Below are 16,384 nucleotides of genomic sequence, written 5' to 3'. Positions count from 1 at the left end.
CTGACATACCCTTCAGTATTATTGAGCAACAATATGAACGAAAAACATAAATCCTATGGGAACACGACCCATACAGGAGTTGTGGTCAGTGTTTGCATCCCACATGTTTGAGAGATGGACTCATCTATTACTATGGCAGCAAAAGTAATCAAGTGGGTCTTAACTACTTGCATCTCACACACACAATGCTGACAGAAAGCCTTTTGCTGAGGAGTCTGCTTCTCTCAATAGGTTATCAAAGCTTGTATTAGGTGGCATACTGGACTGGACATAAAACTTGAAAGACCAAGTGTATCTTGCAACTGGGGTGACCTACATTTTGCTCTCTATTTTCTTCTGGTTTATCACCTTCTTTTAAACTTCTACTATCATGCTCTGCAGAGTTTCTGATGGATCACTAACCTTCTCCTCTTTTGTACAACTCAGCTGTTATTTCTTTTCTGAAGGTTGTCAAGCAAACCGACCGAAGGGAAAGAGTTCCTCAAGATGGTTCCCAAGTAAACAGTGAGAAATGCATAGCATGTGTGCCTCCATTAAGCTTCTGTAAAGAAACTGCTCCACAATTCCCAGCCACTATAATCCTAGACTTATTCTTGTGGCCACAGTTTTATTTTTGGACTTAACTCATAATTAAGTCTTATTTTTGCATTTAACTTGACTGTGTCAAGGCAGGCATAGTATTTCACTTCTCACTTGTCTGAGAGATACAGGGCACAAGTACAATGCTATATGAAACATTCACACAAAAATACTGACAATAATCCCCAGGGAAACCAATGAGCATGAACATGAATTTTTGGGTCTATATATACACTAAGAGAAGTTCATGCTAATATAATCATGTTAAAAATCCTGACAGGAATCAATTAGTGCAACTACAGTGCAAGGAACGAGAAAGCTAATAAAACATAGTAGCCAACCAATAGTACATCAAAAAAAACAACACAGCAATTTTCTCACACTTGCAATTATATCTTTATTGATAGATTCTTAAACAGACTCCCCAAAAGGCATGTCACTATGTGGATACACTGCCAGGATCAGAGACTGAAGTTGGACTTAATCTAAAAAGAGCTTTTTCTATTTACTTCCATGGCATACCACATAAGAGTGCATATGTGTGTGTGTGTATAAATATATATATAAAAGTAACAAAGACACTTAAATTGCTTCATTCTGATTTCATCTGATGCAGTGTTTTATTTTTAACAATTTACAGGAGTTCTTAACAGAGCTTTTTGCTGCTACGTAAAAAGTAGCACAAGCATGGAATAGGCACGTGTCACTTAACTGAAGAGAACTGAAACTACACTTAGCTAAATAGTGGGTGGGGGAGAAATTATTTTTGTCCCACAGGATTCAGTAAGAGATGACGGAAACATGGACTTCCCCTGGAAAAAGCAAATGCTTAAGCAGCTGTACTTCACTATAAAAATATCAGAATACAAAACTTTCTGGAAGCTGTTTTCAGTTTTGCATTTACACTCTGCCTTGAAGATGTAGAAGGTTCAACATAAAAAAAAAATGTATGCCTGTATGTGCTCAAACGAACTTTAGCCACAACCTGTGAATGAGAAACCAGAAGCTGCTTCTTAAGGAGCCCAGATTTTCTTTACACAACTGATTCTAAATAAAAGATTTTGAGCTAGTCAGAAACAACAGGGCAAAGGACAGAAGGGAATCCAAAAATGTGTGCCCTTGCCAAATGATGTAAAACATGACTGAGGTTTAAAAAATCATGGTAGGAAACAAGGTAAATACAGAGCAGTCATATACCAGATCACACAATATCAGAACTAGGGGTACCTGATGAAGCTAGTAAGAGATTGACTCAAAACATATCAAAGAAGTATTTCTTTGCTTTTACTACTCACAGGTAGTGAACTGCTGGAACTTGCTGTCACATGAGACCCATGGAAGCAGACAGTATTATCAGGTTCAAAAAGGCAATAGAGAAGTTCATAGACAATGGGGACTTAAGTGACGTACCCGCCAGCATGACCACTTTAACAAACATGGGTGATGGAGGAGTAAGAGAAGAAAGCACAAAAAAAGTGTCTGGGCTTTCATGCTCTTCCTAAATAGCATCACTTTTTCCTACTGCCCAATTCAGAACATAGGTTGGATCCAAGCTGATCTGACCCAGCAGGGTATTTTTCACATTCTTATGAGGTTACCACTAATATTTGTAACTTCATAACACATTAATTTCTCCCCTTGTCCCATTTTTACTCTTGAACAGCTGACTGGAAAAAAATTTTCTCCCTCTGGCTAAAGTCCTATCTGGACATGTGAAGAAGAGTAACAAACCTAGCACCCCAGCAAGGCTTTATAGCAAGGACAGGCAGGAGACAGAGCAAAGTCACACTCTGAAACATCAGCACTTAAGAGCAGAGCAATTTGTCCTGCTGAGTGCAGCCACTGGAGTCTGTAAGACAACTGAAGGTGGTTTGCACAGTGACTGCAAAAAGAGAAATGAAAGATTTCAATACACACAGGAACACACCTGTCCAATTGCCAGTACCTGCTATCACCCTCTGGAAGCAGCCAGCTCCCAACTGCTTTTGGTACCGGCTTTTCAGTACCGGCATAATCAGCTCCCTTGCAGAGCACATCAGCTCTAAAGACAACAAAGTTGTAGCACTGCACTCCACATACCCTCCTCCAAAAGAGTTAAACAGCCCTTCAGAGAGGCTGGAAAACAGTGTAGCAGCAAACTTTGGAAGACAATCTTTAACCACACCCAAGTACAAGCATTATGCTACACAGAGATCTGGTACCTGACATAATCTGCAGTCTACAGGTTAATGCCTTACTCACTAATAGAAAGCCCAAAGCACTATAGCCTCAAAATTCAGATTGGCAATTTTGAGCAAATGCTGCGCTGAAAATATTAGAGTGTTTTAAATCATGTGGGTTGGTACATTCTTAAACATATGCTCAGAACTTGACATTCAATGTACGTAAGACCCTTTTAGGCAATGGAATCCCCAAATGCATTGTAAATTGCAAGGCAATTATATGCTGGTGGTTAAAAGATGTATAATTAAGAGGACTGAGCTCAGAGCATCACACACTGCATCTAAACAAAATCCACAACTACAGACGTCTTTACTGTGTTGTTTTGCATTTGCTAATAGTAGCCCAAATTTCCTGTTAAATTGCTTGGTGTGTTCATGACATCTCACAGACAAGGTATGTCATCTCCATATGTTTCCAAAATCATCAGCTTGGGGCCAGAAGTACAACATTGACCTACAAGAACCTCAGCTTCTCCACAAACACAAATAACATAAATAGTAGTTTTGTCAATTCCTCTGGACCAAGAAAGAACAAGTACCTGCCACTGTCAGATCCATTTCCTGAAACTACGCAAACACACAGAGTGCAAGATGTTTGGCAACATGGAATTTCATCCACTCCAAAATGAACAGAAGCCATAAAATTCATGACAAAAAGACATGCGTTTAAAGCTACTTTATAGCAAACTTTTCAAACAGTATTAGTAAAAAGTATACTTTTAAGGAGAAAACATTCATTTTTTATATTTCATAGCAAAAAATATCTCTCTTTTAAATGTTTTGTTCTATCAAGAGAAGCTGTACCAAATCTAATTGTGATCAACATCAACTGCACAAGTTATAACTTCTGTCCCTATTTTGTGATCTAACCAAAAGTTTGGCTTAGTTAGTCTTTTAACAGCTCAATTCTCTACTACACTCAGCTACCAAACCAAGAATGCTGTAATTGTGGAAACAAGAGTCTTTTTGTCAGTAAAAGCATTCAAACTGAGACAGAGAACACTGGGAAGCAACCAAAGTCAACTATGAGAGTTCCTGTACAGAACACTTTTATTAACTAGAGTACAGTCCTTGCTCAGGAAGGCCTCTGAAGTGTGGGCACTGCAACACACATGCAAGCACCCTGACAGATCAAGGCATTCAACATGTTAAGATTTTACAAGATATTTTTAGTTACTACCTGGAATAGTATTTTGGACTACTTTTTTCATATGTAAAGATCTACCTAGGAAGAAAGAAGCAATATTGCCCTCATTCTGCCTTTTTAGAAAGCTTATTACTTCAGCTCTAGAAAAAGGCAGTTTACATTGCATAAGGATGTCCAATATATTAACAGGAAAGCACCAGAATATTTTAGGCAACACATTATGTTTTAGAATATAACACAATAAATACAGAATTAAACTTAAGCATTATTCCTAATAATAGTAACAGCTAGAAAACTCACAGGACTTGTAACTAATTACAATCAAGAGCAGAAAACATAACTATGACGAGGGAAAAAAACTCTTTGCTCACAAACTGAACAGGTTATTTTTGTTTTCTTAGACCAAATGAACTTAAGCAAGAATTTTTATTTCAGCTGATTCACTCATCTGTACCTCAAAGTACCTTAGAGAAAACCTGACAAAGATACCTCAAACCCTAAAAAACAACAAACATTTAAGACTAAGAATTTTAGAAACTTCAGAGGATTTCTAAAGAAAAAAGATCTAAGGTACGAAAATTCATAACTACTGCCAAGAGTACATTCCTATAGATTTCAAAAAAGTAACTTCCTAAACATGGCTATTCCTGACCTAAGGTTCAAGATGGGCTCTGTATCTTGAAAGTCTTTCGAAGAAGGATTTCTCTACTTGAACAGGTCTCAGGCCCCAGTCCTGCTATGACATCCTCACAGGGAGGTTCTCATGCATGCTTATTTCAATGTAGTTATAAACAGGCCTGGGTTTTGCCAGAATGAGCAGGGCTGCAGAGAGGTGGCCTTCAGATATAGCAACAAATGGACCCTTTAGGACATTGAACATAGCAGAAATGTACTTTAAAAACATTATCTCAAAATACTGAAATCACGATCCTGCGATAAAGTAGAGATTAAACATACCACAACACACCTCACATCTGTAATTGGGGGGGGAGGGGGGAGAAAGTCCAAGTCTTTTATTTATTCAAATAACAGATAACCTGCCCTTCCATATGAGGTTGAACAAAATACCTTTGTCTCATTTTTACTCCCAATACTACAAAGACAAATAAGCTTACTTTCACACAATACAATATCATTCTTGCTTCAGTAGGAATACTCAATAAATAAACCAATAGAGCTCCTCACAGAGGAGCCTTTCAGCAGGTATAAGCTATTGGAGTTTCAGTGTGGTCTTAAAATAAATTTGTACCTCCTGATGATTTACCACACCATGAGAACATGGTATATGCAGTTCTGTAGGACCAGGCCCTACAAAGAAATTCATTCACTCATCACAAAAATATTGAACATCAAAATAACCCCCAGTATGTAAAGTATGGCTCGCTTTTTGTAGATAATTTAGCTTTACAATTAATAAAACTTGTGTGATCTTTGTATCTATTATAAACAGTTCATGCAAAAGGCTGAATGTCACCAGGCCGTAAGTGACAGCTTCATACAAAACACAAGTGCTCCAGTTCAGCCATCAGCAGTGGTACCTGGTGGGTATGGCCTGAGCATGAAACACTGCCAGTACAGGTGAGCCCATACGGGAGGGCAGCTGTCTACAGGGGAATGATGCATTGCCCTAATTTTGTCAATTTTATATTTAAGTCTCCCAATCCTCAAAAACTGAAAGGCCTTAAAATAAACCTGCATTGCATGCTATTGAGTAAGAAAGTTAGAACTAACTCTATGTATTTTAAACAGATGGTACAATATAAGGCTTTAAGGTGAGCATCACTGTCACTTCCAAAATTCATTTGAGGTTACTTGTAGAAAGCCATTATAATTTTGACCTAAAAGACACATTAAGGAATATTTGGCCAAAACGCGCCACCTCCCGCATTAGAAACCGGAGCTATTTCACCTGTGCGGGGTGAAGCGCGTTGGTGGGTCTTCCAGTGCACTCACTTCACAACTACCAGACGTTCTTTTCCCTGAAAAAAACGATCCTTTCATTTTCAGTCCTGGGGGGCAGCAGCACCTCACACAGACCCCCGACCACAGCGGGACCCCAACCCACAGGGACAGTTAGGGTGTCCAGTGGGGACAGGAGAGGGGGCCAGACACAGCCTTTGCTCTGTAGGGGCTACTGAGGCAATCCCTTCCCTGGCTGAGGTGCCAGTGGGCTGCTGCTCCTGTCCCGCTAACGGGTCCTGGGACAGTGGGGCGGCTGAGGGACCCCAGCCCGGCCCCGGCGGGGTTCAGGCAGCCGCCAGCCCCGGCATGTGCCGGGGAGCGGAGGTGCAGCCAGGGCAGCCCCTCGCCCCTGCCCCTCGTTCCCTGCTCCTGGGACCGGCCCGGGGCCCCACGTGCCGACAGTTTGGGGGGGGGGGGGGGGGGGGGGCACTCCGAGGGCCTCCTCGCACCCCCAAAAACACCCTCCACTCCCTCCCAAAAAGTTGTGCGGCGAATCCACCCGCCGCCGGCCCGGCCGAAGGGGGTCACCGACGGGGAAAAAAGGGGGGACGGGACGGGCGGGGGGGGAACCTGCGGCCGCATTCCGAGGTCCCCCCGCCCCGCCGGCACCGTCCCCACGGCCGCGGGCGGGGGGTGGGCGGCGGCGGCGGTAGGGGAGTAAAGCACCCCAAAAACGCCGCGAAACTTTCCAGGCCGCGGCCGGCGCAGCCCCGCGGGACCGGCACCGCCTCCGCCGCGGCGGCCCCGCACCGGGCTGGGGGAGGGGGCGCCCCCCCACCCCACCCCCGCTCATTAAAAGTCATTTCGGCAAATTAATGCCGCCCCCGTCCCCCCGTCCCGTGGCCCCTTCGCCCCGCGCGGGGGTCGGGGGGGCCTGGGGGGGAGGGGGGGGAAGAGCGGCCACGGCGCCCCCACAGCCTCCCCCCAGCCGCCCGGCCCCGGTGGCTGCGGGGCTCGGCCCGCTCGGGGCCCGGGGCCCGGCGCGGGGGGCCCGGCGGGGCGGGGAGCGGAACGGCCGGGCCGCGCCGCGCCGAGGCCTAGCGCCCCCCGCCCCCGTTCTCCCCCGCCGCCCTTCACCTCCCGGGCAAAGGCGCCGCGCCCCGACCCTCCCGCTGGGCCCCGGCGGCCGTCTCACCCGCCTCCGGCGCTCTTCCCGGCGCTCGAAAGCTTCAAAAACCCCCCTGGCTCCCCGCACCCCCTACTGCGGCCTACACCGCCCCGGCCGATCCCCGGCCTCGCGTAGCCCGCCTCCCCGCCCGCCCTGCACCCTCCGCACCGCCTGCCGCGCTACGCGAGCCCGGGGATGCAGGCCGGGCCTGGCTTACCTTTCCAGCTGCTTTTTTTTCCCTCCTCTCTCTCCTCTCCCCCCTTTCCCTCTGTTGGGCTGACAGATCAGAGTTTCCTCCCCAGCAGAGGGACTGGGAATGTGCTCGGGCTCTGTGCTGAGGAGCTGCTGCCCCCCTGTCTCTGAGAAGATCCTGCTTTTTGTGGGGAGGAAGCTTTGGGGGCTCTTTTATTATTTTAAAACTACAAAGTGCTCAGAGGGTAGGTGATTATTAAGGGGAATCCCTGAATATATTCTCCAGCAAAGAAGGCAGGGCTGCTGGGGCTGCTCAAGAAGAGAGCCAGCAGCCTCCTATAGCACCACTACAGGCACCGAGAGGACATAACATCAGAGAGCGGCTCCTCTGCCCTCCAAAACAACAACTTTCCTACCATCTTGGAGGTAGTAGAGAGGGAGAGAGGGAGGGGGAAAAAAAGTATAGAAGGTTTTTATAAAGTGTCAATTTGGAGGAGGGAGCCAAATGGCCAAAACAAAATATTTTAACATTTGTGTGACTTTTTATTTTAAATAAAAATAAAATACAGAGGCTTGTGGCTGAAGAAATATTTTTTTTAATAACCTGTAAAGATCAACTCTCGGGAAAAAAATTTAAAGGAGGTATGGTAAAATATATATTTTTAGTAACTTTGTTGTTCTTAAAACCATGTAATTTTTTTCTGTATTTATAAAGTTGATAACTTTTTTGTCATTGTGTGATGGTTCTAAAAATTAGTGTGTAATTGTGAAAGTTGGTGTAACTTTTTTTTTGGTATTCGTAATCTTAGTAAACAGCTGAGATTGATGTTGGATAGTTTGGTGTAACTGTACCATAACGTCTTTCTTTCTCTCAAGGCATTGTAAATAAAATTGAATGTACGGATAGGAAAAAAAAAAAATCCTTTTTTTTTTTTATTTTTACTTTTTTATTTCTTTCTAGAGTAGGCTATTTAGAGAAACTATGGGGGATTTAATGTGAGTGAGAGGAACCTGTGATAGATATCTGAGAAATTGTGCTGTCATAAATTTAGCATTGTCTGCCCTTCAGGATGGGATGTGAAAAAAACAGAAGTTATAGCAAGAAATTTGGGGGCAATAGTTGAGTTTTGGTTTTAATGTTTTCAAAACAGTTTGCAGCCTTCTAAAAATCTGGTTTGGTTCTTTTAATGTTTTGATTTGGGGACTTTGTTCTTGATATTTATGAATATTATTCCTGACTTACTTACAGAGTTGAGAAATGCTATAAATTTATACTACAGTGTCTTGTAATATAAATTAATAGTATTTTTCTTTGTTGCAGATTCTTTTATTAGATTGTAAAAGATATATTAAATGCTGTCAAAACAATGTGAGATGCTGTGGTGTATCTATAGGTGAAGGTACTGATCACTGTATTGAGCAGATCTGTGGTAATGTTTCTTGAGGTAGTACTATGTACAGCCCTATTCAGAGATGAACTGCAAAGATGCCTTTTTATTTGTCCCGAAGGAAGAGGAAATAATTAGGAAACTAATGAGCTATACGTTTTGTTTTTTCCATTGTAAAAATTGTTCAGGTGGTATAAAGTAATTGAACTGCAGTCAGACGAAGGTCATATGGATGAAGGTACTGAATTGCTTAGTATGTTATCAACCTCTTCCTCTCCCCTCCCAAATCTGAAATATATTGGTTTAGTTGAGTTCTTGTAATCTTAAAAAAAAAAAAAAAAAAATCCTGTTCTTTAGGTACATCCACATTTCAAAACGTACTTTGAGTTTGCCCAGCCTGCATGGTGAGCGTAGTTCGTGTGTTCATAGTGGGTTTTTCATTTAGATAAATAGATTTTAATTAAAGTATGATTAAAAGTCAGCTGGTCTTTGTGTCAAACTGTTTATTTTTTGTTTAGCAGGGTTTTTTTTTTAGATTATGGTTAGTCTACCTAGCTCATTTTAATAATCCAGAGTGTTGCATTCAATGGAATTACTGCATGGGAGGTGTTTTTCTGTTATTCAATTTTTTTTTCTGTTTTTCAGTTATTAATCCATTAAATGCATAATTCTGCTAATTTTAGAAAACAACAAAAAAACCCCAAATATTTTGCTCCTATATTGTATTTCCAAAGAGTTTGTGCTTTGTATAGAAGTAATGCAATAATTAGGATCCTTCATAATTTTATCAGTCTTTATTGTATGCTCTGGAGCATGAAATATGATGATTATTTTTGTAAGCTATTTCAACAAAAACTACTTTTATATCCTATACCTACAATTCATTACAGGAATGACAGAGATTACAAATGTTGGTGAGGTATGGGATGATTGAAAAACCGCAAGCCCTTTGAAATATTGCAAATAAATTATCTCAATTGATTTAGTAATTCAACAAATGTGGCATAAACTAGCATTTATTTTTCTTTTATTCTAAATAGATAGATAGATAAAGGGACAAATTCTCAGACCCCAGTTTTGCAAATGCCTGCAGGCCTTGTTAGCACTTACTAATTCGGAAGTGTTTGAAGGATCACTCTATAATTCCTTGCATAAAACTCTTACCAAGTCGGTAGGATTTTGCTGGAGTACCAAATTGAAGTTTCTGTACAAAGTGATTTCTTGTATCAACCATTGTGTTAAACAAGAGAATTGCTGTTTTCAACTGTAATTCAGTAGTTCAGTATAATTCAACTACAGTTCAAGTTCTCTTCATTGGGCTATTAAGATGTGTTTTGTGTTTTAGGAAGAGAGGCACACCATGAACAACTAATCTATGCTGCATCTCTCTGTGGTACTCTTGAGAATATCTGTACAGCACACTTAGTATCTTGGAATTGTATTTTTTTAATGGGATGCAGATGATACAACATTTTAGAGAAATGGCTCTGAATGCACTTGAGAACCTGTGCACTGAACCATTATTAAACCTTTTCTTTGGCTTATGTGTTTGACTTCGCAGATACTGACTTTAATCGGATTACTTGCATGCCTAAATTTAAACACGCATCATAGTAGCATTACACATTTTGGTGACATTCTGAGATCTATTTGATGTGTGTTAATTGTGAAGCCAGAAGCTTAATGCCAAGCAAAAGGAGAAACATTTTGAATCTAGTTTGGAATAGGAAAAGTTGAAATGGGATACTTTTAGTATCTTGTACAAAAAAAAATAATTCAATCTTTTTAAGGAGGAGAAAGTAAAGACGAAAAATTTGCCAGATCTTAGTTACGTGGACTGTTGTGTAATCATTCAACAGAGAAATTAAAATTTGTACTTTATGGATAGAGAAATTTATTTAACAAAACTGTATTTACCTGAGAGTAATTTGCTTTTCACTAAGTTATTAAGAGATGCAGATATTATTTTGATTGTTTTGCTGAAAATAAAATGTTACGCGGTAACAACCTAAAGGAGCAATCTGCTAGCTTTAGTAATGTAGAATGAAATTATTTTTCTAAAAAAGATTTGCTTATCCTTATGGACAAGACTCAAGTTGGGACATACATTATTTTGATGGGTAGAGCAGTACTCTGAAATTACACTGGAGAACAAATTGGACTCTGAAACTTCTGTACAAGGACAGCGTGTAAACCCGAAGCACAAAAGGTCCCCTGTACAACATTCAGAATTGTATTCTGAAGCTACCGTTTCTTCAGAATGGGTCTGTCTGCCTTGATTTAAATCGACCTCATCCCTGAACCAACAGCTCCATCCAGTAAACTTATTGTACACTTGAGCACAGAGTGGTCAACGAACATTAATGTTCTGTAAATCACAGGTTTCTGGCTAATGAGGCATTCTGTGCTGATGTGTCTCACTTGTATTAGTAGTGAGACGGAGGGCAGTGACGCAGTGAATAAGCTTTGTGAGTCTAATAAAGCAATGAAATAGGTACTTTAGGTTGTACACCAGTTACTGGAGGAGGCTGCATCAAGAAATGAACCTTGACTCTCTCCCAAGGTCGTATGCACCCCGAGTGCAGACCTCAAGAATTTCTGAAGCATGACTTAGACTCTGTGCATGTGATGAAGAGTCTCAGGTTCTCCACAAAATAGGGTTATAATGTCAGCATCTTGGTATTATTTCTTGAAAAACACACACTGAGGAAACAGTTCCAATGTCTTCAAATGCTTTTGAAAGGGATTAGCAATTTATCTAAAATGCAGGTGAATGTTGTGAAGGGGAGGAACAACTCTTAATGTATAGATGTTAATTCAAGATATTCATATCCGAAGAGCCATGTTTGTATAGAGGATCTTGTCTTTAGGCGTTTGAAGACTGAAAAGGGTGAGAAATCAAATAAAACCCAAAGTTATGATACATTCTTCAAAGCAGTATCTTGAGCAGCTGTTATGTGGTGTTAGTTTATTTAATAGTGACAAGTTCAGGGGTAAAGCTAACCATTAAATCCCAGAATATTAGTATTATGGGAAAATGCTTATTCTTATTTTTCAACAATTCTTTAACATGGAAATTTTATAGCAATGGTTGTCTCTTGCATATCTGGGTTTCAGTTACTCTGTCTGCTGCAGTTGTGTGTATTTGCATGCTTTTTGCTCTTTTTCCAAACCGCAGAGTCCTTATGTTAAAAACAGTCTACACTCTGAGGATTCTTCTCTAGGTTATGGCATAAATTGAGCTTCTTAATTCATCTGCTAAACTCCCTCAAACCCATGCTTTAGTGCTCTCCTGTGTGGCAGATAGCACAGCTGAAAGTATAGGACGAGCCATATGTACAACAGAGTAACTTTGCTTTACTTCGTTTAAAGCCCTGAATGCTAGCAAGGCAACACGAAGTACAGATGACTAGTCTTGTTTTCCTGAGTCTTAGGGGCTTCATTAAAGCTTTTTTGAGTAATGGGAATTTTGCTGCAGGTTTCAGTAGGAGTATAGCTGCAGAAGTATTTAACCAATTGGGAGCAGATGTATGCTAGCTATTACATGATAATATAATTAATTGAGAGTGAACTGTACTGAAAATAGTAATTAACTAAGACTTCACTAATCTGTTCTTCATTATCAATGTGTATTTTAATCTACATTAAATAAATGGTATTGTCTTCCTAAAGCTCAGCAAAGACAAAACAGTAAGACTATTAATTGTGGGAAGGTTGTCCAGAGTACGTTGGGTATCTGTGGAGACCTCTTTAAATAAAGGACAAATGAATGGAATAAGCTGTCCCAGCAGAATGCTCTAATACCATCCCATTTTACTGGGAAGCCCTCTGTTAATTCAAAGTATACTGTTGTATTTTTACTATCTGCTTCTGTCTATTGATATTTCATTAACTGTAATTGTAGTGTTTAAGAAGCTATACACTTTATCTCTAGTCCTTGTCTCTGCTATTAGTCCAGTTACTCATTTACATTTGGGTTGCAGAGGGTCTTGGTCACCACTGCAAGCTGGAAAGATCTGAATTCCCACTCTGGGCCAAATCAACAGTCTCTTAAGTCTTCTGAGAGTAGCTTCCAACAAAGGTGTGGAATATCCTGTGATGGATAATTGAGAAATAAAAAGCATCAAGGACAGGATTTTTCAAAAACAGTTGGAGCTGAGCTAACATCAAAGCATAAGGCTTAATTAGTGTCTAGGGTCATGGGATTCCAGTGGCTTTTGAAAGTTATTTGTTACACATTAAGTTTTTTGCTTTTAGTATGTTTCTTTTTGATACATGGTTCTCATCTCTGATCCATTTCAAACATAAACACAGGTGTACAGATGATGACAAAAAGAAGTAAAACAATTTATTTGAAATATTAGTTAAGTATATTCAAAATTCAGTATTGGCTGAGTGAGGAGATGTCTCCGCTCCCTCTTATGCCTCTAAATCTCAATAGGCTTCTCAGCTTTAGGCACTGTGAATAGATGTGTACATGTAGGTGGAGGAAAACAATAATTATTAACAGTGTTTAGCATAGCAGGCTTTGCTGATCATGGAATCACTCATTTTGTTTGAATCACAAGGCTTTATATGTGTTATTTATGTCTCTCTCTGCCATTTTTCTGTGGTGCTGAGCTATGAAGAGTTGGAGTAATCTGGGTACTTGGGGACACTTTGCTGACATCATTCCATCAACTAATAAGTGTTACTGTAAAGTGTCTTTTGGATAAAACCTTACACAACAGAAAGGACCATGACTTGTATAAGTCCACACACACAGTGAAGGATTTGGTGTTCATTTCTGAACTAAGCTTTCCTTGTGACTCTCTGTGAACTTAAGTGTTTTGTTTGCAAAGGTTCTTGTGCCCATTTGGCATTTTATGAATAATAATAATCTGTTAACATCTATTAAGAAATTGAAAATGGTGTGTTGTGTTTGGCTTTGTTTTGTATTTTGTTGTTTTTAAATAGGAAGTTAAAAACTTGAGCAATGCAACTTCTCAAGTAATTCTGGGAGAACTTAGGCATTTTAACGTTTTGTGGGGTTCTCGTACTCAGTCTAAAAAGCTTACTGCAGTTGTCAGCCAAGTCCTTAACTTTGAGCTGTTCTCCAGAATTCCCCATTTATTTAGTACTTTTTTTCCATGTTGGTAGTCAGCATGAAGTCCTCTTCTATCTGTTTGCTTCTCAGCACTTTCTCTGTCCTGTCAGTGCCTTGAAAGAGTCATCTTCCAACCCTTCATCACTAAAGGTGATTTCATCTTACTGCATGTTCGAAGGACAACACAACAAATCATTATTAGGAGACTGTCTTGTTTTGGGAGAGGATGTTTTGGCTTAGCCATTGTTTGGAGTATTTTATGAGGAGCAGGGGTGTGGGGACAGAGATGAAGTTATATTACCTTTCCCCTTTGGATTAAGGCTGATGCCAGTCTGTCACTCTGGTTTTCCTTTAGAGCTATGACCCTTTTCCTTTAGAGCTGCATTTTTGTTGGTTTCAACATTAAAATACAGCACATCCCCCAATCAAGCATGTAGCAGACAGTCTTGCAAAAATTTTATCAGCCTCAGAAGAGGCACTGATCCAAAATCTTGTACTTCTTGGGAAATGCTACAGACGCTCTCTTTTCTGCCTTAAGCTATGCTTCAAGATATATTAAAAAATAAGTCAGTTACAACTATTTTTATGAATGGCCTAATTTTGCTGGACATTTCAGAGTCTTGCTGAGGACACACCTGTTTGACTTGAATTCCGTTATGTTTCTTTTTACTGAGGCAGCTCACTACACTGCCCAGGGTTTTAAGCACTCTCCCTTTGGAACTACAGGGATGCACCCATGAGATGCTGCTGCTTTCAGTAAGGTGGCTATTGAACAGGGTTTGGGGTCTTTGTTTTGGTTTTGTCTGGTTGGTTTGGGTTTTTTTGTTTGATTTTTTTTGTTGTTGTTTGGTTTGAAACCACAGCTTTAGACTTAAGATGCTTAAATCTGCCTGCAGATATAGTTGCTCTTTAATCTGACTGCACCTGGCCTATACTTGCTTGAAAATGTAACTGCATAGTATCGTTTTACCTTGAATTAACACACCCTTTGCCTTCTCTACTCCCCACAACCACCTGCTGAAGATAAGGCTACAAAAAGGCAAGGTTTAATCTAAGTCATGTTTGGGGTTAATAGTTTGCACACAAGAGCCGTGTTTACACAGGGCTGTGTTCAGAGAGAAGGATACTCAATGACTAACCCCAGCCATCTCTCCCCAGACCCATTCCTGTTCCTTGGCAGGCTGTACAGGCAGGAGTGCACAGGAGCAGACGAGATAAAGGTTACTGCACCTGAAGGTAACTGGCGATGCACCCGCTGAGAAGTTCTGCCAGTTGGCCACCAGGTGGAACCAGGGCTGCACTCGGGGAATTGCAGGAATTGCATCTCCTCCGGGGCTGGGCTCAGCTCCAAAACAAAGCATGACAAAGCTCCTGCCCACTCCAGCACAGGATAAAGGCACCCACCGGCCTTACACGTGGAGTGAGCTGCAGCAGCACACTGACGGCTGATGCAGTGTGAGCACCTGACTGGTCAGCCCTTACCTTAACCACCAAGAACAATACTCAGAGTGTGTTCATCTCCCACCATCCCAGCTCTTCATCACTGCTTTTTTGTAATTCTCTAATCTGAGGTTGCAGCTTCAGAACCGGCAAATAGGAACACTAACTGTAAACTTTTTCTCTTAAATAAACAGAAGTAAGTTGCGTGAATAGCCCTGTTTTTGGAATTTTTGTTCCAGTATTTTGCCCAACCTATGCCACTTCCCTGCCTTCGCAGACCCCTGTTACCCTTTTGTCACTAGCTGGGTGAAAGTCTTCATGTGTACCAGCTGTCCAGCCACCAGAGCAAACAGAAGAGATAAGGGAAGGGCTATGCTCTAAACGCAGTGGATAAGAATGCTAATTTAGATCTCTCTTTACTATCTAGTTTCCAACTGTCAAATTTATAGAGCCTTGTTGCTATTACCAAGTTTGGCTGAATAAGTCTGTACTTGGTGCCTAGTTAGGTGGGAAATGGAGTAGAAACAGGACAGAGAGCACCACCTGTACTTTTTTCCCTTCTTGCCTTTCTTGCTAAAGGCTGGACAGTTTTTGAATAGAAACAAGAATCTACTATACATACTAATTGAAGGACATAGAGCTTTCACAAAAACCAAAAAGCATTCCAAAGCTCCCAAAGTAATGCTACAATATTTAAGGGGGAAAAAAAATCTAAGGCTTTTGAACCGTTAAAAGTTCTGAAGTGATAACTGACTTGTTGCACAGCTGAAGTTACTCCTCTGTGTTTGTACACCATGGGGACAAAGGGGGTGAAAAAGGGTTTTCATCTTAGGAGCTTGAGAACCAAATGTTTTTCTGAATACAGGATTCAGCTACACCCTTTCTTCTTAAACATTTTGGCATATGTCATACACATTTTTCTTCTATGTGCCAATAAACCCCCGTTCCTCCTAAAGACGTAACATTCCACAAGGACAGTAGGAAGGTTTCATGCTGTACTTGGTCCTGTGAACTGCCCCATTAAAACCAGACTGCAGTCTCTCTTGCTGCCTCGCTAACATGCATGGCAGTATCTGAATAAAATGAACAGTTGCCCTTTTCTGTACCACCACGAGAACTGAACCCGTCCCTGTTGGTAACTGGAGGTGGCAGGCTGAGTAAAGCCATGCCCAACATTTAAGACTTAGCTCATGTAAGGACACTGTGATATAGCAGGATAACCAGGAAGAGTTTTCTTCCTGGGCCAAAGGAAAACAATTT

The 16,384-nt window shown here is 41.1% G+C and overlaps 1 protein-coding gene and 1 long non-coding RNA gene across 5 annotated transcripts in view; one reads left to right on the top strand and one right to left on the bottom strand.

The window, feature by feature from the left end:
- Positions 1-7,823, bottom strand: part of INO80D (INO80 complex subunit D) — a 46,655-nt gene extending 38,832 nt beyond the window's left edge. For 2 of the 4 annotated variants that reach the window (XM_069022257.1, XM_069022255.1), the window contains exons 1-2: positions 7,236-7,823; positions 5,858-5,927 (exon numbers count right to left, since the gene is read on the bottom strand). Coding sequence is in view for 1 of the 4 variants with exons in the window: in XM_069022258.1 (XP_068878359.1) it covers positions 5,858-5,949 (92 nt within the window). In the remaining 3 variants the exon portion in view is untranslated. Of the gene's footprint in view, positions 1-5,857; positions 6,251-7,235 lie in introns of those variants that run through there. The other 2 variants (XM_069022258.1, XM_069022256.1) reach the window with 2 other exon arrangements.
- Positions 7,568-15,550, top strand: LOC138113655 (uncharacterized). Its single transcript, XR_011152298.1, has 3 exons — positions 7,568-7,636; positions 7,780-7,852; positions 14,363-15,550. It is a non-coding gene; the product is annotated as an uncharacterized lncRNA (long non-coding RNA).
- Positions 15,551-16,384: the final 834 nt, after the last annotated feature.

The sequence above is a fragment of the Aphelocoma coerulescens genome, chromosome 7 (genome assembly GCF_041296385.1).
Source record: "Aphelocoma coerulescens isolate FSJ_1873_10779 chromosome 7, UR_Acoe_1.0, whole genome shotgun sequence".
Classification (NCBI taxonomy): Eukaryota; Metazoa; Chordata; class Aves; order Passeriformes; family Corvidae; genus Aphelocoma; species Aphelocoma coerulescens.
The sequence above is the reverse complement of the archived record's forward strand: the minus strand, read 5'-3'. Positions and strand labels throughout refer to the sequence as shown.